This window comes from Podarcis pityusensis (assembly GCF_964106645.2).
Source record: "Podarcis pityusensis genome assembly, chromosome: 2".
Taxonomy (NCBI): domain Eukaryota; kingdom Metazoa; phylum Chordata; class Lepidosauria; order Squamata; family Lacertidae; genus Podarcis; species Podarcis pityusensis.
The window spans coordinates 58,238,397-58,263,752 of NC_138029.1; the positions used below are offsets into that span (position 1 = coordinate 58,238,397).

At 42.1% G+C, this 25,356-nt stretch overlaps 1 protein-coding gene across 3 annotated transcripts in view; it reads right to left on the minus strand.

Moving 5' to 3' along the window:
- The window catches only part of FSTL4 (follistatin like 4), a 375,555-nt gene that overhangs the window by 332,723 nt on the left and 17,476 nt on the right, over nt 1-25,356 (minus strand). For all 3 annotated transcript variants that reach the window (XM_080997135.1, XM_080997134.1, XM_080997133.1), the window contains exons 2-3: nt 22,443-22,578; nt 15,250-15,283 (exon numbers count right to left, since the gene is read on the minus strand). In XM_080997135.1, the coding sequence (XP_080853261.1) occupies nt 15,250-15,283; nt 22,443-22,568 (160 nt within the window). In that variant the 5' untranslated portion in view covers nt 22,569-22,578. The remainder of the gene's footprint in view (nt 1-15,249; nt 15,284-22,442; nt 22,579-25,356) is intronic.

Here is a 25,356-nt window from a genome sequence, read left to right on the forward strand (position 1 = left end):
TTGTGTAATGGATTTCAAAACAATGTACTGACAGTAAGCATTGTAGAAAGTAATTTCTGCAAGTTAACTTAACCTCTACTTAACCACAATTACTGAATTCGTCACAGATTTGTGCTGAGATCAAATGAAAGAAAGTACAATTTCCTATGGGGAATTAACAGATTATCCTAAAATCATATTGTGGGCCAGGTGCTAACCACAGGAAACCGTTTGATCATCTCTGTTGGAAAATCTGAGTAGCTAAACAGATTTCGTTAAGTGACTAAAATAGTTTCTCTGAAAAAAAGAAATCTGCAAGCACTGATTATTTTGATTCAAAGCAACTTTGGAACAAACAGTTCCTTCATTGCCTCCTTCAGAGACACAAAATTACTTATCAATGGCAGGAGACAAAACTATAATTGTTTCAGAGAGGTGAAATAATTTTGAAAGCGTATCACGGCTTGTGGTGTCCATACTCTTCTCACTTTTCTCTCTGGCAAAGTTTGTGCAATTTAATTTTAAAAAGAAATCCCTCAGAAACCAGGGCAGGGGGGGATAAATATATATTGTTGCACACAACCCCAATCTCTGAGCAGTGCAAGATTCCAAGGGTTTCAGACATGCTTTACCCCAGGGTTTATTTCTCCTTTTGGGACTGTGACACAGCGGAGACTATGATATGTGTTTTATTTACACATATATACAAACTGAGCCAACAATGGAGGGGTTCACAGCATTAACAGTCCAAGGGGGTCTTGCTGGATCGAAATAGCCATCAGCCATTGTTGCTCTGCCTGCTGCTTTGTGTCTCAGTCTCATAATTCCTAACCCTAGATCCCATCACAGCAACCCTAACTCTAATCTCGCTAAATGCTGGCTTCTATCTGTTGAAGGAGGGAGAGGCCCCATCCACTTGCCATCTCTGACAGAGGCTCATGATCCTTTGTTCTTAATGGCCATCCCCAGACTATCACCTCATGAGGATGTTAGCCTGTCTTAATTATCTTTTAGCACTTGGCTTAATTAAAGGATTAGCAGTGTCTAGTACACAGCTTCATACACTTGGGTCTGGTTTGATACAAACGGGTTTGGCATCTAGTCTTAACACCTAGCCTTAATTAAATTCTATCTCCTATTAGTCCCAAGAATTTAGGTGTTTTGAGCAACCGTAAACTCATAACAATATTTACACCACAAATTAAAAAACTGGATAGAGACTGGAAGGTGTTTAAAAGATACTTGCAAAATCATATCGAAAAATCAGAACTCCTGTTAGAATAAACAAGTTCCGTTTCAAATACTGAAATATCAAATAAGATGGATAGCAATGTGTAATAGAAAAAGAAGTATGAAATTAGGCTAAAGGTGTGTGAAAGAAAGTAATAGAAGTGGAAAGAAATTGTAATTGAGTAGATTGGAAGTCAAACACAAAGGTGGGGTGAGGGGTGGTGGATGGTGATGGGGAAAGGAATTATTTGTGGGATTGAGTGTAAGTATGTTTGAACACTTTTAAGGATTGTATGAAATGTATGTTTGTATGCTTGTATATGTGTATTAATGATGAACTATTTTAACAATAAAAACTTATTAAAAAATAAAATTAAAAAAAAGATAAAAACTCATGCATATACACCAAGAATGGGGGACTTTTGGTCCTCCAGATGTCGCTGAACTACAACTCCCATCATTCTCAGCAATCATGGCGACTGGCCTGGAAATACACTATGGGAAGCAATGACTCTCTCAACCCAGTTTAACTCTGTCCAGACCAATTGCTGGCCTCCAGACAGTGTCATTAGGATGCAGACCAGCCCATCCCTCAGCTGTCTCCTAGTGGCAGCCATTCCAACAACCCTGATCTTTTCCCATCCCAGCTGATCATTATAAAAACTAACTTTGAGAACTGGTGCCTGAGGTTGCTTTTCCCCCTCCTCACCTCTTTTCCTTTTATGTCTTTTTGATTGTAAATTTGATGGCAACTACCTCATTTTTGATCATTTGTAAGCTTCCCTGGGAGCCTTCTTGACTGAATAACAGGGCAATGAGGCTAATAAAAAGTGTATTCCTAAGAGAAGCAACATGGGAAAGGAAGAGCCATTTCCCTGAACATTAAACTAAATCTCAGCACCAGTTTCCCAACGGAAATCCTGGGGCGGGTAGTCTCTGTCCTTTTCCTGGCAGAAAAAGAGGCTCCACAAGGTTGGAAGGGTGCTCCACTGCCACTGATTTCCCTGGTCCTGCTCCAGTGTAAGTGACTGAACCTTAGGAGAGAGGCAAAGAGGAGCAGGTGGGCACCATTTGTGCTTCACAAGCGCCCTCCAATTTGTGTGCAAATCTGAGAATCAAATGTTTGGTGGTAGGGACATTAGATTTAAGCCCTTGCAAAGCCTTGCCCTGTTTGAAAGCAAGCGGCAGGATGGTCACACATCTCTGGTGAAAGCTAAACCTTTCCATTTGTTGCCCATAATTTCTGATAATTTAGTCTACTTGAAAAGAAATGAATGTGACTGTAGGAAAGACAGTAGTTCGAAGACCTGGAAAGGACTGACAATCACCTGGGGAAGCATGGGAGGGGACCTAGGAGACTATGCAGACCAGGACTGTGCTCAAAAGGCACCTCAAATTTATCTACCCTAAGTGGACAGAGAAAATGGCTGGAGGGAAAGGGAGACCATTTCAGCAAGTATCTCTAGAGGACAAAAATACTTTCATTTTTCCAAAGGATTTGTTTTTCTGTTGTTTTTCTGGCACCAGCAGCAATTCTGTTGGCAGCCTGGCAGCCTTGCTTTCTCTACAGTGTGTTGACCCTGGTCTCTCTCTCTCTTCCCCCTCTTTCCCCTCTCTCCCTCTCCGAAAAGAGGTATTTTGTCAGAAAGATGTCTTCTGAGAAATCTCAGTTCAGTTCTAAGACATGAGTGCAGCTCACTGGAATTCTTACCCTAGAAATCTCATCTGCCTCCCTGAGCTACAATTCCCAGCAATCCCTCGGAAGAAAAGACTCTTCAAACAGATTAACTATGTAGTGTATATTAATCCTCTGTGTTTACACAAGGGTAGGAAACCGTTTGGGGGCAGAGGGTCACTTTACCCTGGAGGAAGCTTGGGGGGTGCGGACATACTCCAGTCATAGAAAGGCCAGACCCCAATGTGAGCAAGCCTGGAAAGGACATAATCACAGATCCTTTCTATGCATTCACACACACATCAGTCCTGTCTGGGTGTTCAGTGAAGTCATTAAAAGAATTACACAAGGGGGAATATGAAGGCACTCTGCCAAGTCCTGCTCTCTCTAAGGCATCATCATTTTCTTATTTTCAGCTCTCCATGAGCTTAAGGGCAAAGATCTGAAGTGAGAAGCCTCCTGGATGCTGCCTGTTCTATTCAGAACCTTGACTGTGTAGGGTTCGTGACATTTTTATTCTATGTACTGAGAAAGGGAAGGCCTTCCATACAGGAAATCTTCCCTCTCAGCACACACAGAGAAAAACATGTCACCCAGCCAGACACTTCCCTTCTGGTGGAGGGTGGTATGTGCCACTCAGCAGAGTGCACCATAAATTGCAGCCTTATGTATAGCTAGATTATACGGGTAAAGGATAAAGGACAAATCATGACATATTGTTAAAACAAACAAATTCCATCAACCTAGCCCCCCCCCCCCAAAGTTATTTTCTTAACTGGAACTTGAGGGAAAACTTCACGACGATATATTGCAAACCTAAAGTTCATCTCAAATATTCAGTTCTGTGCCAACATTTTAGTGCCAAGAACTCTATGAAGTTGTCTTTAACAAGATATTACAGATTGGTCCCACTGTGCTAATCAGAATGTTCTGGTTAAGTTATTGCTGTTTCTGGCACCAGTTAATGAACTGATAGCTTTATTCCCTTCTCTCTCTCTCTCTCTCTCTCTCTCTCTCTCTCTCTCTCTCTCTGTTTCTCTCTCCCACAAGCAGTTTTCATTTTAGGCCAAGACATGTCAAACTGATAATTAAGTCTCCCCTCCGACAGGTCCGTAATAAAATAATTAACGTCACCATCTTTACAGAACTAGTCTCCAAATGGAGAATGTGCGTAACTGATGGGATAATAAGTTTGATTTCATGAAGGGTACATATTTATGTCTGACAAGCTGCCAGATTTTTTCCTTTAAATTTGTAATTTTCTGTTGTTTCAATCTACTCCAGCGGTGCAAAGATTAATTATCAGTTGTATTTCATCTTTGGTGGATGGGCACAATGGCCATTTTTACGTACATTCTTCACAGAGTAATCCTAACATCATCTTTATATTTAACATAATGTTTTCAAATGTCCAAAGCATTGCACATGCAGCATGGAGTCCATTTTGAGGATTTCAACTTGAACCTCTCTATAAAGCAGGTCAGTATTATTACCACCACCCAATATTGCAGGTGAGGAGCCTGAGTTTGGGAGAGACTGGCTTGCTCAAAGTGACCTGGGGAGAGGCAAAATTTGAATCCCTAAAAATTATTTGGAATGAGGAAATGTTTTTTGGCATTTGTGACTGTTGGGCATAGGCACAGCCCTTCTCTTCCCTGGCATAAAACTGAGCATTCCTCACGACTGTGTCAACTCACAGCCAACACTCCTAGGTATTAAAACTTCCTTCTTGTAATTTTGGTTAATGCAGTCCACCTGTGATCCAGTTCATGAGGACTTCTGTAGTCCTTACCAGTTAAAATAAGGCATCTCTTTTTCTAACAACTGTAACACAGTGTTTTCTGGGGGCAGCCAACTCTCTCTCTCTCTCCCCCCAGTGTTGTCCCCCCCCCCAAAAAAAATTAAGGGGCACTCTCATTTTGACTCAAGAAAATCACCATTTTATAGTTCAAATTGGGGGAAATAAACGCAACAAATGGATAAAGTACAGAGATTCAAAAAATGTTTAGGGGTATGCATACCCCTATGTCCCCCCCAGGAAAAAAAAGCTCTCTCTCTCTCTCTCTCTCTCTCTCTCTCTCTCTCTCTCTCTCATTCCTGGAGGGATGCGCCTGTGTGTATGGAAAATACCTCTTCTTGCAACTCTAATTTTGAGAACTTCTGACATTTCTAGATAAGTAAACTCTTAAGGTTGAGACAAAGAGGTCTAATTTCATGTTTGTGCTTACCTCATTTGGGGAATTAGCATGACTCGCTCCTTCATGCCAGGACCTAGCAGCTCTCTGACTCCTTCTCCAGTCTCTTTACACGCAGCTCCCCAGTCAGAGCATCTGTTAGGTGTGGCAGGTGGTCACATGACTCTCCATGTTGACAACCAGCCACAGAAACTCCTTCTGGGAGCTTTCTCTGTGCTTGGGTCAATGGCAACTCTGGCTAGCCCTTGTGTTGTCAGTCTCCCTCCTTCCACCAGTGTTTCTTTTACAGAAAGCTCTGAGGGCGTGTGAAGGTCAGCAGCTATGTTTGGCCCCAGGTGTTTTCTATCTGACCAGTCATGCCACCTAATTGGAAGGGAAAACTGCAAGTCTTCTGTGCTTACAAACACTCCTCCTAGCTATTCCTTACCACAGACATGTGGAACCTTTGGCCCTCCAGATGCTGCTGAAGTAAAACTCTGATCAACCTTGTTGGCTTTGGCTGATGGGAGTTGTAGTTTAGCTATGACTGGAGGGCCAAAGGCTCCCCACACTGGCCCTGTTGGCAAGCCTTGTTGACTGTGGCCCTGATCCTGCATCTAAGCAGGTAGGAAATAGAGGATGCAGCAGAGCAGTCCCTAGAAGTCCATCACAGTGACATTTGTTGTGTGTGGTGTTTTGCATTTTTCAACACCATTAACTAATTGCAAGTCTTTAATGGAAGCTGTAAACGAGGCAGGATAAAATGGTCAATAGTGTCACGTGCTAAAATAGTACAAGTTACACATTCATACCCTATGTTGTCCTAGTCAAATATTCCTCGTTGGGCACTAAACTTTCATGGCAATGCTTAGGGTGAAATAGAAAATCAAAGAAGATGTATATAAAATGACAACAGCTGCAGAAAGAGTGAAATGAGTTCTCAGTTGCAGCAACTATCCACATGAGAATAGTTGCTAAAATGGGCAAAATAAATAATGTGGAAAGCAATTGCTTTTCCTCCTGATAAAGCTGTCTACATTGGGAAATGTGTGTTACCAAACTTGTGGCAAGAATGATTAATGTATTAATTATTATATGGCACAGATTTGTGTTACTACTATTTGTCTTGTTAAATGCTTTAACATTTTGGTTCTTTCGTTTGAGAGGATGGTGCTGCATCCAGGATGAAGCAACTGCCCTCTGATCCATTAGTTTGACTGAAAGCACAATGATCTGTCAGTTGAAAATGCAAGTTACTATACAATTAGAAGTGCCCCCTGAGAATCAGTCTCTAGGTTACACTGCCTATAGCACACTGGCCCACAACTTAATATACATGGGTCTGGCCAATGTGGTGCCCTCCAGATACTGTGGACTACAACTCCCATCATTCCCAACCATTAACCATGCTGGCTGGGGTTGTTGGGATTTGTAGTCCAAAAGATACAGAGGGCACCACATTTGCTGCCTCTAGCCTATAGGAACAGCACCCTCGTGGTTTTCTCCAGGTTGGTTGCATAGTTTTCTGCACATTCCCATTCAGGGTCTGACCATCATACTGGAGAATAGGCAAAAAATTCACAGTCCGTGACATTCACTGGTGAGGAAAGGAAAAATTCACAATACAATGGTCCCAACACATGCAGCACTAAACGATATGCCCAAGGAAATGTCCCTCTCCAAGGCAAGTAAAATATGGGTCAGTTCTGCAAGGGGAAATGAATGGACCCTGTGAAATGTCTGTCAAATTGTATCATTTCAGAGTGCATGTGAGAGAATGCAACACAATGTCCTCTTTCCCCAAACATTCTAAGTTTTGCATATTAGGGCTGCAATCCAACACTCATATTCCTGGAAATAAGCTCCATTGTATTCAATGGGACTTATTTTTGAATGGTCATATATAGGAAATATTGTATGTGGGAGAAACATTCACACATTTGATCACTTACTGGCCATTCTTTGTCTCTGCATTGTCACAAGAAGCCACTGTAGTTGAACAGAGTGACTCAAAAGGCAGCTGGTACCAAGTGTCAACAGGTGCTGCTTGCCAAAGATTCATTGTAATTACTATGACCACAATCAAATAAACTTAAATGCAACTTGTGTAACAGTTAATTGACCAGTTCAATGCATATTTCTCCCAATAATTTGTGTGCAAGTGTACAATGGATATTGTTGCATGCCAGCCCAATCTCTGAGTGGTGTGGGATTTCAGGGGTTCCAGGTGCTAGGAACTCCTTGGGTACAAACAGATGTCAAACATTGTGCTCTGTGTGCTGCTTTGCATCTTGGTCACCTAACTCTACCCTAAACTCTGGCTTTACCAGTTGAGGGAAAGGGGCCCCAACCATTTGCCATCTGACGCCCAATTCCTATGATCCATCACCTCACATTGGAAGCTTAGTCTGACTTAATTCCAGGGGATTAGAAGTGTCCAGTGTACAACTTAATATACATGGGTCTAGCACCCACAGATTCATGATAATTTCATTGCCATTTGATGTGGAAAAGAACCCGGAGTTCCTATATGATCTATAGATGATTCATTGAAGTGACTTGGCACAAGTTTTAAAGTGGCAATTTCAGTAGAAGCTATGACCCTTTTGGTAAATGAATAATCATTGGTTCCAGAGAGTTGAGGTCTCTTTGGGACTAGATTAAGGTTACCAGACGTCCCTGTTTCCCAGGGACAGTCCCCGGATTTACAAATCAGTCCCCATATAAAATCCATTGAAGTTGCAAAGTGTCCCGGATTCATTGAAAAAAAATATGGTAACCTTAGACTAGATGGGAAGTTCCACAGAGGACAAGAAGAAAGAGGAGATTCTTGCAAAAATCATCTCTTCTCCTTTAGTGTTTATGGAAGCTTCTGCTGGATCAAGACTCCCATTAGTGGAGGGACTATAAATATTTGTTTTCCTGAAGCTGAAATAACATTGAAGCAAATAAATAAAGAATATGCAAAGTTCTTATTCATTCTGATTAAAAAGAATACAGCCTTGCTACCACTTATCTGCAGTACTAGATGAAATGTACATTATTTAAATGTTTAAACTGAAATAAGTTAAATCACAGCATTGTAAAACAAATGCATACTTGCACCTGAGCATTTCTGGATTTAATGCATTTTTTTAAAAAAGGGGGTTTTAAAGCTATCTACTACAACAACCTGCAGCACAGTTCTGTCTTATTCATCTGCTGATAACCCTCAAGATACATGTCATTTGTTAAAGTTAGACAGATGAGCGGAGAGGGAAAAATTGGTTCGATCATTTCTTGGCTGGCTGACTTAAAAAACCCCATCATTTGACACCAATTTCTTGAATGGATGGCTGCAAGCAAAATATAAACAAATGAATAATTATGGCTGGAGTCTCCAAGCCAGATTGAATAGCTTCATCAACAAACAGGGGATAGGAGGGAGAAAGCTATTGCAATTTGCCCTGGCCGAGAATCCAAGTCTCTTAAGCTTAGTACAATTACTCACTCAGGCATGTGTATGGTTCTTTAAAAAAATATTATTAAGAAGAGACTCATCCTTCATGGATATCAGAAGCAAAGAAGGGCAATTTGGGCCCTTCTGCATATTTCCTAGAACCTTGCAAGAATGGGCCTTAACAGTGTGGAACAAGTCATTAATGGTATAATAATCAATTAACCGGTTGAATGGCACATGACAGGACAAAGTTACCTGAGTTTCATATGTGAATTGTGCCTTAAGAATCAGCTCTAAACCATATGCTTTATGTAGCACTATGTACAGGAAAACTGAAACATTCACATTTAGTGGGGGGTCATAGAGGCGTTTAGCTCTCCTAAAATACCATCCTCTTCAATAGTTCCCAAAGGAAAACAGAAACACTTGTGCATAAAAAGGTGGGGCTGCAGCAGAGCTGCGGGGGAGACCTCAGGCCTGGGGGACTCTCCTTCCTTAAAGGTTTTTAAGCAGAGGTTGGATGGCCATCTGTCATGGCTGCTTTAGTTGAGATGCCTGCATTGCAGGGGGCTGGACTAGATGACCCCAGAGTCTCTTCCAGTTCAACAGTTCTATGATTCTATGGATGGAGACAGGTGGGTGTAGAATCCTTTCACTTTTGTGTAGCTGCAGTGCAGCCTACTGTACAAAGTTAAGAGTCACATCCACAGCATTGTCCATGTCTGCTTCTGGCCATCCCAGTATTTGCCTCTAGCCCAGAAGTAGGCAACCTAAGGCCCGGGGGCTGGATGCAGCCCAATCGCCTTCTCAATCTGGCCCATGGATGGTCCGGGAATCAGCGTGTTTGGGTAGAATGTGTGGTTTTTTAAAAAAAATGCATCTCTGGAGTATTTGTGGGGCATAGGAATTCGTTGTTTTTTTCAAAATAAAGTCCAGCCCACCACATGGTCTGAGGGAAGGTGGCCCACGGCTGAAAAAGGTTGCTGGCCCCATCTATGGCCCTTGGAAGGATACCGGTGAGGTAATGCAGCCCTGGAGATGAAATATTATGGAGTCTGGGAACCCAGCCGCATATGCTGGTGGAACAAACCCAGTCTCAGACACAGATGTTCTCACAGAAAGTGAGAATTAGATGCATGCGCAAGCAGCTGCCTCACTGCTTTTGTTATCTGGGGGCAAGTCAAACACTACATAAGCACGCACACTATATTGTGTGTAGATGACCCCTGGGATCCCTTCCAACTTTACAATTGTATGATTTCACAAATATTTTATGTAGAACATCTTAATCCACTTTTGCAGACCTGAAACAGGAATAAGCTACTAGCACAAGATTCATTTTTCATTTTAAGATAGCAACATAGAGCTTTTTTTCTATATAGGAATTAGGATAAAATGTTAGGAAGTTAGGAATTGCAGCCTCCTCCCCCAAAGGAGCAGAAACTTACAGTAATGAGCATCTTAAGCTGTGCTGTGTGTGAACAGGAAGAAATAAAGGGCAGGAATTCCATAAAGCAAACCTTGGAAGAATTTTTAAGAAATATTTTATTGATTTTGTTAAGGAGTGCAAATATAGCAAAAAGTAAGAAAATTAAGACTCCAAGATGTAAACCGTAAAACATCACAGCCTAGAAGGACAAAAGTACAAAAATACAGTAGAATAATAAGGTACACAAAGTTTCCCTTTACAAATAACAAAGATATATTGAAATAAAAGTATTCTTCACCCATGAGTTCCATCATTATTCAGAACAAAGGTTCTATGAAATTTCTTAGATGAGCCAGATGAGCATATACTGGTGACACTGAGCAATTGTGTGCCTTAATAATACACAATAAAATCATGCCATATAGCAAAAAAAATTTTAAAAAGGAAAAGAAAATGATCATTCGTGTTCTGCCCTTTAGTTAGTTTTAGTTTATGTAATATCTTTCAAGGAGGGAAGATAGAAGGAATTTTTGAAGAATGAAACTCACTTTTCAGTAAACATTATGGGGTAGAATCCAATCGATACTCGTGCACTTGCTCCAGCCAGACATCCACCAATGGAAGAGAAGGTGTCTCTCTTCCCAATTTCCTTTCCCTGCTTTCTGAAAATCTGTTCTGAAAGGTGGGGAGGCACACTGCAGAAGAGACTTTTTGGGAACACTGGGAGCTGCAGCAGGAATTGGCGGGGGGGGGGGAATACCCTCTTCTCCTCCTTCATGGGCATCTCCCACTACACCAAAAGTCTTTGCTCTTTGGTATAAAGGGGAACCCATTTTGTACAACTGTATAGAAGGATGTTGACCACGGGGAAGAGCATTGCTGAAATATAGCAGTGCACCATGTGACGTGCTATGTGGAAATATAGCTTTAATTCAGCTTCCAGCTTATTGTGGAGGGGCGCTGCTTTCAGAAGCTCTGTGCTGAAGTAACCATTGTGAATTGAGGACCAGTGGAGGCTGCTCAGTTTGGATGAATGGGGAATTGCTAGTTCAGGCTGTCCTCAGCTAGCCACCACCTACCTGCTTTCTTACTTACAACCAACCCAGGGGATGGTGCTGCCTATCTGCTTCGTGTCCCTTAGCCTTAGGGTAGAACTCAGCAGCGGGGAGGAGAACGGGGATAGCAATAGATTTAGCTGGCTTGACTTGTCATTGGCTCTGGCTCCACTTACCCTTGGCTCCTTGTCTTCCACCCTACTAGTCCTAATGGATGCCATCTGCCACTGCTGAGGACCACTTCTTTGCTTCTTACAACAACTTTGAGCCCCAAGTCCAGAGCTTCAATCAAAACTTTGCTACGTGCCTTAGACATATCCAGACGAACACACTCTGTTTCAAAAGATCACCAACCTAGCTATCCTGTTTTCTTACGCATTTTGTCATCTTGCTGTTACACAACATTTAATAATCACTTGATTTATCTATGTATCTTATTTCTAAGTGCTGTGCATTATATTTAGGACTTTTTTTTTGTTATGGGAGAAGATCAGGGCAGATGGGCAAGTGCTTCAGTATCCGCCAATATGAAGAGAAGAATAAAAAACCCCACACCAGTTTAGCTAATCCCCTCCGATATTTTCTGTGACCAGCCATATATTTATCAGGCTGAGTAACATTCTGCTGTTGACTTCCTTGCCACTGCTTGTAAATCTCCAAACACACTTTGATTACAGATAGGCAGAGTTCAGGCTGGCACTGAAGAATCTCTTCACATCCGACTGTTTGTGCTGCTGTCTACAATTCAAGGGAGCTTGCTTTGACAGATGGTATTGGAAAAAGTGTTTGATGAAAGCAAACACAATGTCACAAAATATGACTACAACTGCAAAGGCTGAGGTGGGGAGGGAGAGAAGGAGCAATCCTTCTCTGTTCCTTCCACAGCTATTTATACCATTCAAATTCAATGTAAAAATGACAGTATTATAACCTCTCACACAAACCCCACTATCCCTTCATCTCTCTGGAAGGTGTAGATAACTAGGAAAAAAATAATAATTGGCATAGGAGCATAGGAAACTGAGTCAGACAGTTGGTTCATCTAGCTCAGGAGATGCTGAGGATTGAATCAAAGGACTGAACCTCCTTCCGCATGCAAAGGAGATGATCTACCACTGAGCTACAGCCCTTCCCAAAATATGTTTGGAGGGAGGAGTTAGAACAAAAAATACTCAATAGTTAGCACCTTGAGCAACCTCTGTATCCAGTTCCCAATGAGTCACAGTTCTTGTTTCTTCAAAAATGTATATATACCACCTTTGCCAAAAAGGTCTCAGGGCAGTTTATAAGAAAGAATAAGAGAAGGGATGCAGGGCCACTCCATCTGTACAGCTGACAAGCAACTGTTGGTGCCTCCTGTTCTTGATTTTTTTCTATCCTAGTTGGTCTTTAGAACAACTTTAGAACCAGAGATTGTCTATTTCCTCTTCTCTCCCAGTCCATTCCCCTGTTGGGTCTTGTAGATTGTAAACCTGGGGTCAGGGACGGCCTTTTCTGTGATATGAAAGCCACTCTAGGAGCCCCCCCCTTTTTTTTTGGCACAAAGATCCAAAGGCAGATTGAGGCAAGTAATGCTAACAGCCTGTTTGATAGCTTGCTTATTCATGCCGTCATAGTGAGGATATAGTCCTCACTAAATCAGCTTGGGACTATTGGTTTATTCAGAATTGGCCATGCACTGGTATGCAGTCAATGATAGTGGGCAATAGCAGCAAGGGATAGCACTACACCAAAGAGCTGCAAGATGGCAGACATTAACACATCCCACATATTAGCTGAGGGATTGCCTTCTAAAGGGGGAAAGGGGAGAAGTAAGGCTTAGACTTAGACTTGCTGGCATCTCACAATATTACCATGCCCCAGTCACAGCTGCAGAGTGGCTATACTTCCAAGTTTATGGCCTGCGATACTCATTCAAGTCCTGCATTGCCTATTGAGGACATTCAAAATGAAAGCAAGATTCAGAAAAAATGGGTGTCATTTCAGTCTTTCAAGGAAAGACATCTCATAGTTCTTAGGTACCCATTTATTGGATCATTTGTAGCAAAGCATCATAAGACTCAGAGTTCTTGGAGTTCAATAAAGGCCTATTCAATTATAGTCACAGCTGCTTGCCTCCCCCCCCCCCCGTTTGTTTGAAACTCTTGCAAGTATGGACAAGAGCAGGTGCCCATGTGGTGCCCTTCAGTTACAAGAAAATTTGTACGCTGATGTTTTGCAGCCTGATCTAAAACACAGTGCAGACAAAACAGGGAATTATAGTCATCTATTTATTGGAGAACTGTTTCCCACTTCACATTTCTACAGAGATATATTAGGCATTCCAGAAACATCTGTTAAACAAAACTGAAAAGTTAACAGTAAATAGAGTGGAGCTCTTTGATAGCCATTTTTCAGCCAGCTGTCCATTGTCTGTGTTAATAAAGAACAGCTTGAGACAGCTTCCAATTAATAAGAAAACATGGAAATCTGAAGGTATTTGTTCACCCCTTATATACTGCTGTCCCAGTTTTGCACATTATGTTATCTGTGCCAACTAGGGAAAGGGGGTGGGGATTCATTTCAGATTGCATTGTAATGTGAAGCCACCTAATTCACACTTCCCAAAGCATGATGTGAACTGAAACACATCTATGATTTGGAATTTGAGTATCTCCAAATTTTGTAAACCGTACACTACCTCACTTCTCCAAAACACATATATTAGAGGACTGTGTGCATGGAAATCTGTACATCAGTTAAAGCGGTGTGCAAAAATGCATTGTATTGAAATAAATGGCTTACAAAAATGTGTAAATTAGAGAAAATATATACAAACATGTGTATTTGGGTAGAAATGTGCACAAAAGTTCATACTGATTTTTATGTAGATTTTATTTAAAATGCAAACTGATGCAGAAATAGGCAAACCGAATTTAAGATTCGAAAAATGAAAAAAAAATATGAGAAAAACCAATAATTGAGCAATTCATACGCTCCTAATGTCAACACACCCTAGAATCTGTTATTGTTTCCAGTTTCCCCTCTCTCAACATTTCCCCCCTCCCATGACCACAGAATCTCAGCCCACTGGCTGCAGCCTTGTGCTCGCAGGGCAGGAATGCATTTGGCTGCTGCTGTTAGTCAGCGCTTCATGACTCTTTCCATGTCCTTAGACAGCCATCAATCACAATGCAATCACACAACTGTCTGAGACGTTTTGCCGATAACCTTTTGGTTTTAACTTGAGAGGCAGTTGACAAGAGCTGAATTAAAACAGCTGCTTACTACACTTGTTGTGCTTGCTCCCCCTCTCTCCACTGAAAGGTGAAGCGAAGCGAAGTGAATGGTTGTTCAAGGCAACTGGGTACAGATGGACACGGGCGATGATTACAACACACAGCGGACTCAAACATTTTAGCCTCTGCATTTTATCAAGTTATACGCACTGACCAAAGATGGATTGCTGTAGAGCAACAATGAAGGCCATCAATCCATTCCACTCCAACACGCTTTGCTTCCAGTACTAATCCATCTAGAAAACTAGCCTCATCTATAACCAAGTAACCTCCAAATGAACGTTTACAAACAGCCCTTCCCAAACATAAAGCAAACAGTTTTTCTGTAACACCAGCCTAGTGCAATTCTGTGAAACCCCCATCAATTAAAACTATGAAACCATGGGGTGGTTTGGTGTTTCCCTGTACTTTGATTCCTTTGTACATAACCACATTGTACAACAAGCATATTACCACAATTTTTCAAGTTAAAACAGAGTAGCATTTTTTCTTAGCTGTTTGTGCTCATTGTTATTTGCTACACATGCTATAGTTTGATAAAGTGAATTAATATACCAGTGTATCAGAACAGGATGCTATGTAGAAATATACACCAAACAGACACTATTTATGTCTACGGATTTTGAACTATCAATCTCCTTTATAGGCAGCTTCTTTTTGTTCCCTTTTGTGAAATGAATTTTCACAGAACATCAAATAGAGTTTATCATATAAAGTTCCAAGACATTTATGGCTGTGAAGTTGAATCTAAACAGTTGTTTGTTACAATTAAGAGACAGTGAAAAGTTTCATACACTGAAATCAGTTCTCAATATTGAGCATATTATATTGATAAGATTTTGCTACAGAGCAACATTTGGGGATGATATTTTTTTTAAAAAAATCTATGTAACCAGTAAGCATTTAAAATGTTAAAAAAGATGCCTATTTTAAATCTGAATGATTACATTTTCCAGAAAAAATATTAAAAATAAAAATCTAATTGCTTACCCTTTCTTCTTGTGTCTTCAAAGCTTCTGGATTCCTGCAAAGAAAAATATATTTATTTTTCACTCTGCTTACATTTATTTTTCAGAAGATCACATTTACATTACATCAGATTGTTAATACTAATTTAATGATTCCATTAAAAATAAAAATGTTTTCATTCACAAAAGTGACATATACAAAGATACTGAGAGCCAGAGAAAGTAACAGCCTGATTATAATCATGTTTATTTTAAGATGCGCTCCATTTTTAAAAAAGAACTTGCTTCCAATTAAACATTTTTCAAACAGTCGCCTACAGGGGGAAATGTAGGTCTACCTCTTATGTCACAGAAAGCCACAGTGAATGGTTTGTCTGATCTGAGCTGCTTTGTTTTTCCCCTCTGATCATGGTTTATTTTGCTCCAAACCACAATAGGTAGTCAAGAATTTTCATTGTTTTACAGACTGTGGTTTGTTTCAGTGAGTGAAACAAACGACCGAGCCTGGTTTGAGGCACAATGCTAAGCCAGGGATTATGTTATGTTTCTTCTCTATACTAGTGGGGAGGAACAACATAGCCCACATCAGCTTGGGACAGCTCAGTTGGTAACATAGGTGCCAACTCCCTGGGGCCCTGGGTGCCTGAGCACCCACAAAATTATCCATGAAGGGACTTGGCACCCACATATTTCAATACCAGGGCCATGCATGCTGCATGGCACCATGGCCCCAGAAACCCAAGGTTGGTAAAGTATGAGACTCATGGGTTTGAGTTCTACATTGAGCAAAGTATCCTGCACTGAAGGAGGTTAGACTAGATGGCCCACATGGTCCCTTCCAACTCTACAATTCTATGATTCTATGTTCACAGTAAACCATAAACTATTATTTACCGCGGCACGCAAACAAGATCATGAAGATATGCAGGTGGAAATAAAATTCTACAGAAATCAGTTTCTGGTAAACATGATTATATCATAGTACAGTAGCAGAGTGAAGCTAAGGAAACGCCATCAAGAGGTGCTTGGCCATTTTCCTGCAGTTAATTCTTCTCAATGTCCTTGCATATGTTGAAGTAGATACTTAAGTATCAGGTTACAATGGATGTTACAGTAGCCTCACAGACCTCATCTCCCATTCAGTTTTTGTTTCAATTGTAGAAGAAATTGAAAATGGGAATGAGCACAATGATCATATACTTACATACTTACATTCTAATTCAAGTTGTCTTATTATTGACACCAACACTGACAAATTTTGTGTACAAGTACAGGCAGGAACATGCTCTCAAAGAGGAATTTACAGTCAATCGAGACATTTCTAGATAGAAACATCAACACCTTATTACCAAGATCAGTGTCAAGCTTCGAAGTGATTTATGAACCCTTAGCAAAATGTGAACTCCTACATTTGAAAGGCAGTTGGTGAACCACTTCAAAATATATATTTACCAACACAACAGAACTCATCTGAATATATTTCAAACTATAAATTATTGCTATATGTCTAACTTCTACAATATTTGTAGACGTTGTATTTGCTATTAATCCAACATATAGCTTTATCCAGCACAGAGCTGCTGTAATGGGAAGGCACACCTGTTGAATTCCTGCCCATCACACAGCTGTTCAAAGCTCAGAGTCTTTGTCAAGGAAACACAGTGGATAGCAGTGTGCTAGTAGAGGCCACAATCTCGATGTGGGCCTGTGTAAGCTCACTGTAGCCATTGACTCTGAACCAAGATCCTAGATTTTTGCCTGATACAAGAAGCGTGCTTTACTCTTCCATATAGTCACCATGTATTGCTCAGAATGGCACAGACTAAGGGGGAATTAAACATAAAGTACCTACAATTGATGTAAAACGTCAAGTGGACAGAGCAACACATGCAAAATTTATGTTTGTACAGTAAGCTGCTTTCTACACAAATAACCACATACCCCTCTAAATTCTTCATTCACAAGCAAGGGACATTATCCAAGCTTGAAGATACATTCCAGCCAAGCAAAAACATGTGGTGCAAAGCAATGAGGGGTGTGGCCTAGGAAGAGTTCAAAGGACCAGAGATATATTTAGTAAACATCAATTAAGTCATAATAAAGATAGAGAGAACTAGAGGACCCTGTTTCGTCCCCAGGTCCAAGATTCTCTACCACAACTTTAAGAGCTGTAGTGTGTGCACTCTGTGTTTCTCACAATCATTTCAATACATACACAGATATAAAAATAAGGCAATGCATTTTTTTCTAAAAAAATGTTTAGGGGTACTCTCATTTTGACTCAAGAAAATCACCATTTTATAGTTCAAATTGGGGAAAATAAATACAGTAAATGGAAAAAAGTACAAAGATTCACAAAATGTTTAGGGGTATGCGTACCCCTGCGTTCCCCTAGAAAAAAAAGCACAAAGGTAATTTAATATTCAAGTGTTTCTTAATGGGGGGGGGGGAGTGTTCCCACTTATCCTTCACATTTCTCCTAAATATATTTGATTACATACAAATCCATGGCCAAATGGTTTGAAAGAAATGATAGTGAAATATTTTGCCGCAGGAAGAGTAATATTGCACCAAAGTTTTGAAATGGAGGCTTATAAATGGGGTTTATTTCCTAGGCATCATTTTAAGACAGCACATAATGAGAGCTAAAAATCTAATTTTGCAATGGCACAGGTCATATGTTTTGATGTGTCGTCTTGGTTTCAGGACGTTAATTTGCTTTGCCAAACCGTTTCATGAACAAGATTCTGCAAATCCTTTTGAATGCCGTTTAGCACGCACCACATTTTCTCTTCAGACCTCACTTTCGGAATCTATTATTCCCCACCCCCATGAATGCAATATAAATGAATTTAAAATACATAATTATTGTTTATGCCAAAGTCACTGTCGCCTGCTCTTTTGAGGAGCATTGTTTGCAAGATATTCGCTGCTGTGCAAACTGCACTTTCAAAAGGAGGTTGCGGTAGCATTATCAGGTATGAATTGCCATCATTTTAAAAATGCTTTTCTATATGACAATGCTATCTTATGAAGCTAGTGCATAGCCTTATTGCACCTGAACTGAAGCACTTCAAGACACCTGGGTGAACCTTGATACAATTTGACAACATCTTGGCACAAATAGCTTTTCTACTGTTATGAAAGACTGCCTCCAGCTGTCAAGCTGGAAAAAACAATGACCACTTTGTGTTACCAGCTCTTGATTAATGCTGAAGTATGGTTCCTGCTGATAAGGAAAGTATTATTAAAACACAGTGTCAGATTTCGGGGGGGGGCAGAGAAGAGGGTCCCCACCCATCCATTCCCCCCACCCCCTTGACAGTATGGATTACTATACTGTCACATATTATTTAGCAGGAATATTTATAACACAAACACTCATTCACCTAATGGATTAAAACAACAAAAACACTCCCACCATGTTTCAAAGCATTTCCTGCATGTTCTTTCTGGAATCCTTACAACAACTCTGTAAAGTAGGCCAGGACTAAGAGGAGGGTATAAGTAAGAGAACGTAAGGATGTGATTTATGGAACAGGTGCTCCTTTTGCACATAGCTCACAGCCGCAGAACACAATCCTCTGAATGATTCTTCAGAAGTAAGTCCCATTTAATGACCCCAATGGGAATATCCCTGCAGCATTAGTTGCTACACTATACCAAATAAAGTGAGAGGGACAGAGCTGAAAGCAGTATGGCAGTTGTATTTAAAAAGAATGCTTTCATACCACTGTATTAATATTCTGTTGGCAGCCGTCCAGAGTGGCTGGGGAAATCCAGTCAGATGGGTGGGGTATTATTGTTGTTGTTGTTGTTGTTGTTGTTGTTGTTGTTGTTATTTACTACTGTTCTTAAAGAGCTGGTACAGATTGTTCTGTCTCTGGATAGAAAGCCTGAAACTTAATTATACAAATCCAAGGAGTAGAACAGCTCTTCAATGGCTGTCAGGCTAAAGACTAAACATCTGGAAGTAGGGCCATCTCAGCAATGTTTACTCAGAAGTCAGTTGTACAGTGGTACCTCTGGTTATGAATTTAATTCGTTCTGGAAGTCCGTTCTTAACCTGAAACTGTTCTTAATCTGAGGTACCACTTTAGCTAATGGGGCTTCCTGCTGCTGCCGGCGCACAATTTCTGTTCTCATCCTGAGGTAAAGTTCTTAACCTGAGGTACTATTTCCGGGTTAGCGGAGTCTGTAACCTAAGTGTTTGTAACCCGAGGTGTTTGTAACCTGAGGTACCTATGTGGTTAAACTGAACTGTGGGATTAAAGCCCTGTTTATGAGCCCTGTTTAAAGTTATGACTGCTTTAAATGTGTAGTGAAGATGTGGCCTAAACACAAAGCCAAGAAATATTCAAGGGAGCTCCATCTTTGTACTGGACTCTAATGTGTTTTGTGTGGTGTTATGTATGGGTGCTTTTTTCAGCTCTTCCTACCAGCACAATCTCCTAAGATCCCCTCCATAAAGTCAGAGGGCACGGGGCTTTTGTAAGATAAAAAAAAAGAAGCCTACCAGGCAGGGGCGTAGCAAGGCAGGTGCAGTAGCTGTGGTCCGCCCCGGGTGCCCCTACTGAGGGGGGTGACAAAATGGCAGGTGGTGGCACTCACCGCTGGGCCTGCAGCACACTCAAGCCACACGTCTCGGACACCTGCAGGTTCCACTCTGTCCGCCCACTGCCTCCCCCCAGCTGTAGGGTGGCTGAGGCCCCATGGCGTGCCCCGTCCCTATGGGTGCTGCCCACCCCTCCCTGCCCCTCCCTAAGGGTGTCACATGCCTCGTCCCACCCCCATGGGCGCCATGGACTCCATCCCTATGGGTGCTGCACACCCCACCCCTATGGGCAGTTTGCCCTATTCACCCCACCCCTAAGGGCGGTTCGCCCTGCCCCTGGGTGCCAGAGAGGCTTCCTCCACTGCTGCTACCAGGATAGCTCAGTCAGTAGAGCATGAGACGTTTAATCTCAGGGTCATGGGTTTGAGCCTCACATTGGGCAAAAGATTCCTGCATTGCAGGGGGTTGGAGTAGATGACCCTCGTGGTCCCTTCCAAATCTACAATTCTAGAATTCTAAGTTCCACGGGATACATTATGATGGTTCACAGGCATGCAAAACCTCGATGTGCAACCAATCCACTGATGGCATTTCCAATAATTCCTTCTGTTAAGAGACACCCAATGTCTTCTTAATGAAATAATTACCTGATAGTTTTAAAGCAGGCCAATGACTTACTGTGCAGTGGATATATATTTTTAAGTCCTTTCCCTTTGTTGTTACACTTGTAGGATAGTCACTGATCTATTGAGTCTTATAAAACAGGGTAGTCTTTCATGAGGTGCCATGTTCTTGGAGAGATGCTTCTGGAAAATCTGACCATCTCTGTCAGGAAGTGTTTGGAACTAGAAAAGTGTTGTATGTGGTTAAACCGTCACAGTTTCCATTCTGCCAGAACTCTCCAAAGTACACAAAAGGACAATTCTGACAGGTATTTGAACATAAGAGTGCATTGGTTGCTAAGGAAATAAGTCTGGCTCCACAGGTAGGCCCTGATTGTACTTCTGTGACTGAAAGGTATTCATGTTGAAAAGCAGCAATGTTGAATGTAACTTCGTAGTTCAGGAGAACACTCATCAGACTATAGGAAATGTTGAAGTACCAATATTTTTGGCAGACTGTTGTCCTCGTTGACCTTGCACGTTGAATCTTAAAATCATGCTCTTCTAACTACCTTTTTGTTTCCCTATGTTTTTAAACCTCCAGCCATATGCTGCAATTTTATCTTTTGTTCTTACTCTTGTGTATGCCGCGTGGTGTTTCATGTGGCATCTATACATTTCTATGCTTTAAATATTGTTAAGTCACCTAGGATATACTTTGAATTGAAGGGCAGGATGCAAATGTTCAAAGGAAAGAAAACAACAAAATGTTGTTGTTTTTACTTTCTGGATCTAATATTGCAGTCCTATATATACATTGTTTGGGTTTAAGGGACATTGAAATTAGGGGTGTATATTAACATGAGATTTAGTTTGCATCCCTATTCACTGCTTTGGAGAACAGCCTGTTTCGGTTCAGAGTGATTTGGAGACTACCTCAATACAATATTCAAAAATGACTATTGGAATTTTTTTTCCATGTGGTTAGAAAGTTCCAATCAGAGTATAACCATGGACCTAAATTAGTATTGCCATTAATTTACAACCCAAAGAGACTAGCAGATAGCTTTTAAATTCCTTGTCACTATATAGAAGGGAAGAAATGTAAGCTAATTTAAATATTGCGGTCTGTTTATGAACATGAGGACCAGAATATTTGTGCAACCTTGATTTGTAAATTTTGCATAAACACAGAGGACTTATGTTGTTTGTATTTAGGAACATATTGCATTTTATAAAAGGTGTTGATGAATCAAAATATTATTCAAAGCAAAGAACAGAATTATTACTATTGGGTAGGAAGCTCTGTTTCATCATCAGATGTTGGCAGTTTAAATTTCTCCTGTTATAAAACAATGTGATACACAAATGAGATGCACTGGTAGCCCAACTCAGACTATCATCTGCTCATCCATACGGTAGCTAATTGAGATAATTTCTGTGCCTGTCATTTTTCTCACTTCTATTTCAAGCCCAGGTAAAGCTCACTTGAAGTTGCCATTCTCATGCCAGAGCTCATGAGAAAATTATTTTTTAGATTAGTGAAAAGCAGCAGCATCTTGTTGTGTGGGGTGGATCTTAGGTTTGCTATACGTCTGGGCTTTCCTAGACTCTTGAACAACAGCAGAGAACTGCTGAATCAGAATAAATGGCTATTTTGAGTTGTAGGGATCTTGACTCAAGTCCCCACTCAGTCATGAAGTTTATTGTGTAGTCTGGGAGAAGTCAACATCTCTCTGGGAAAAGTCAATACCTCCCATGTTTGTAGTTGAAGTTAAATGGAAAACCACATATAGGATATATATAGTTCAATAGAGGAAAGTTGGGATATCAATCTGATTAGTAAAGTTGTGTTGTTGTTTTTAAAGCAGAACATCGAAACTGACATTGTGCCATTAAATCATACTACCATCTGTATAGTATAGACTATTCACATTCTGAATATATAATAATATATATAATATAATAATAATCTGGGTTTCAGGAAAGGATGTATAGTGACATAGAGAAGAACAGAGAAGAATTGCCATTGTAAAGCAAGGAAAAGTTAGACCATACCTCAAGTGTTAGCCTCCCAGTATCAGAATAAAATTGCTTGCTCCCATTGGATTCCATCCATCCCCAAGCAGTTGATGGGAAAACCTCAAGTAATATGAGGAATGACCAGAAGCTTATTGATTTCATTGCTGTATGTCTGAGAAGAAGAAAAACAACAGTATCAACCAGAGTCAATAGCAACATTCCATGCGGACTAGGTTCACATTTTAACACTATTTCTGGAGTTATCATATAACTTGAGTAGCTTGTAAAGATTCCTATACCAAAGCAAATAATATTTGCATTGATGAAGCAGTAAGACTTATCACACCAATCACAGTTTTAATGCACCTGCATCTTACCAGCTGATGTCCAAACTGAGTTTCAGCATGGAGTGAGGTTAACAGAACTTTAGTTTGGCTGTGCAGTCACATGACCACGTTGCCCCTTGTGATGCCCAGTATAATATCCTGGATATCTACCCTGGACAAATTTGTAGATCTGTAACTTTGCACAGGTGTAGGGAGCCTTTGGCCCCACAGGTGTTGCTGTACTACAGCTCTCATTAGCTCAAGCAAGCATTGCAAAGTGATAAGAATTGTAGTTCAGAAACAGCTTGAAGGCCAAGGGCTGTCCATCCCTATTTTAAAGGGTTTGGGTATGTGTGGTGGGTGTTTGCGTTAGGAAGGACTGCATTTTTGGTTGGTGGGAGTGAAGAGTGGTGTGTATAACTGCACTTTCATTTTGATGGACAGATATTCATTCTGTTACATAAGCCTGCTGTAGAAAAGGGAGGGGGAGTTCACATTCATTGCTCCACCCACTTTTTCCTCTGGTCCCACTAAAAGGTGCTAGGTAAAGTGGAACCTTGGTTCTCGAACGGCTTAGTTGATGAGCAAATTGGATCCCGAATGCCGAAAACCTGGAAGTAAGTGTTCCGGTTTTCGAACATTTTTCAGAAGCCTAATATCCGATGTGGCTGTTGGCTATTGTTTCCGGGGCACCTGCGCCAATCGGAAGTGGTGCCTTGGTTTTCAAACGTTTCAGAATTTGAATGGACTTCTGGAATGGATTACGTTCGAGAACCAAGGTACCACTGCATAAGCAACTGTCAGGGAACTGACATCGGAGCTAGAGGCGGAGGGAAGGCTCTCAAATGATGCTGGAGAAGGGCCCAGCATGGAGAGAGGCAGCTCAGCAGATGGGGAAGCAAATCAGCGCAACACCGGGGATAAAGGGGGGCAGATGGGGGAATCGGCGAGAGGGCTCCCGGACTCTTCACCGGACACCAGCGGGGAGAGCACGGGTCCTCCGCTACCCACGCCCTCCCTGCGCAGAAGGCTTCCGCGCAGGGAGAGTAGGAGGAGACTTGGCGTCAAACAACTTTTATGTTGGAAAAGGTTTAAGAAACGCCCACTGACGGATTCTGCTAGCGACTGAGGCAGCCACGAAGTGAAGGGCTGTCCAGACAGAAAGGTTTAACAAGGCAACATAGCCAGGAGAGGCGGCAACTTACGCACGAGCAACCCATACTCATTACAGCAATCCGTCAGTCCTTGACGTCGCTCGTGCACGTCGACAGGCAGGCAGCATCATGAGCAAAACCGGAGAAGCTGGCGCCACGGAGGGAGCAGCTGGAGTGCAAAATCTGGTGGAGAGGAACCGAGATTTGGAACAGCATGTGGCTCTTCTGACGGCGCGGCTGGACGAAAGGCGGGCTCAGGATGCTCAGGTCAGACCCACCCCCGTAGCAAGGAAGGTACCGGGACTGGTACACAAATTTGGAGGGAAACCCCAGGACTACAGTGCGTTCCGAACTGAAATAGAGTACGCGTTGGAACTGCAACAGAATGATTTTGCAGACGATGGGGAGAGGGTTGCCTATATTGTCAGACATCTGCAGGATGGGGCCAGAGAATGGATCAGGCCCCTAATGGCAACGCAGAATGCCGCCTTGAAAGACCTGAGGAAATTCTTCCAGGCGCTGGATGCGATGTATTCCAGTGATGTACAGCAAAGTGTGACTCGACGGGAACTGATGGGCTGCAAACAGGGGAACCAGTCAGTTAGAGACTACTGGTCACGCTTTGCCATGTTAGTCCACCGGCTCGGGTGGGAATTGGACTCTGAACCCATTCAAATGCTGTTCGAGGAGGGGTTGTCCCCAACGGTGAAGGACGAACTTTCCCGCGCACCCCGCCCGCAGTCAATGGATCAGCTGACCAAGGCTGTGCTTGCGATTGGTGTAAGGCAGGAAGCGCGGGCCCAGGAGAAGCGGGAAGGGAGAGAGCAATGTTACCATGACTACCGCATTCCTGAAATACCAAGGCAGCCTTCCCCGCCGGCGGAGCCAATGGAAATAGATGGGGCGCGCACATGGGAGGTTTCAAACTCCAGTGAAGGTCGCAAGAGGGAGGGAAAGGATGGGAAAACCACCAAGAAGTGTTTTCTCTGCCAGCGGCCAGGACATTTTGCCAGGGTGTGCCCGCAAAGAAAGGCCTGGCAAGGGATGGTGGGAGCTGCAGGGGGTGAGGAGGAGATGGTAAAGGGGCAGGAGCAGGGAAACGCCAACGCTTGGCTGCCACTCAGCGGGCACAGCAGCCAGGCCAGCAACCAATAGAAGTGCCCCAACCAGACCCCCCCAGGGCGGCTATAGCCATAGAAGTGGTGCTAGAACTCCCGAATGGGCACCCAGTCAAGGTGAAAGGGCTGTTGGATTCAGGCAGTTCCTGCAATTTCTTCAGCAAGGACTTTGCACTAGAGCACCAGCTCCACCTGCTGCCCCTGGATTTCCCCTTGCAAGTAACCACCATTGATGGCAGGGAGCTTCTGGGAGGGGAAGTGACGCACCAGACCCCACCAATGAGGATGAGGGTTTCCAGGCACACGGAGACCATCGCCTTTCACGTAGCCTCACTGGCAGGGCCCCCAATAA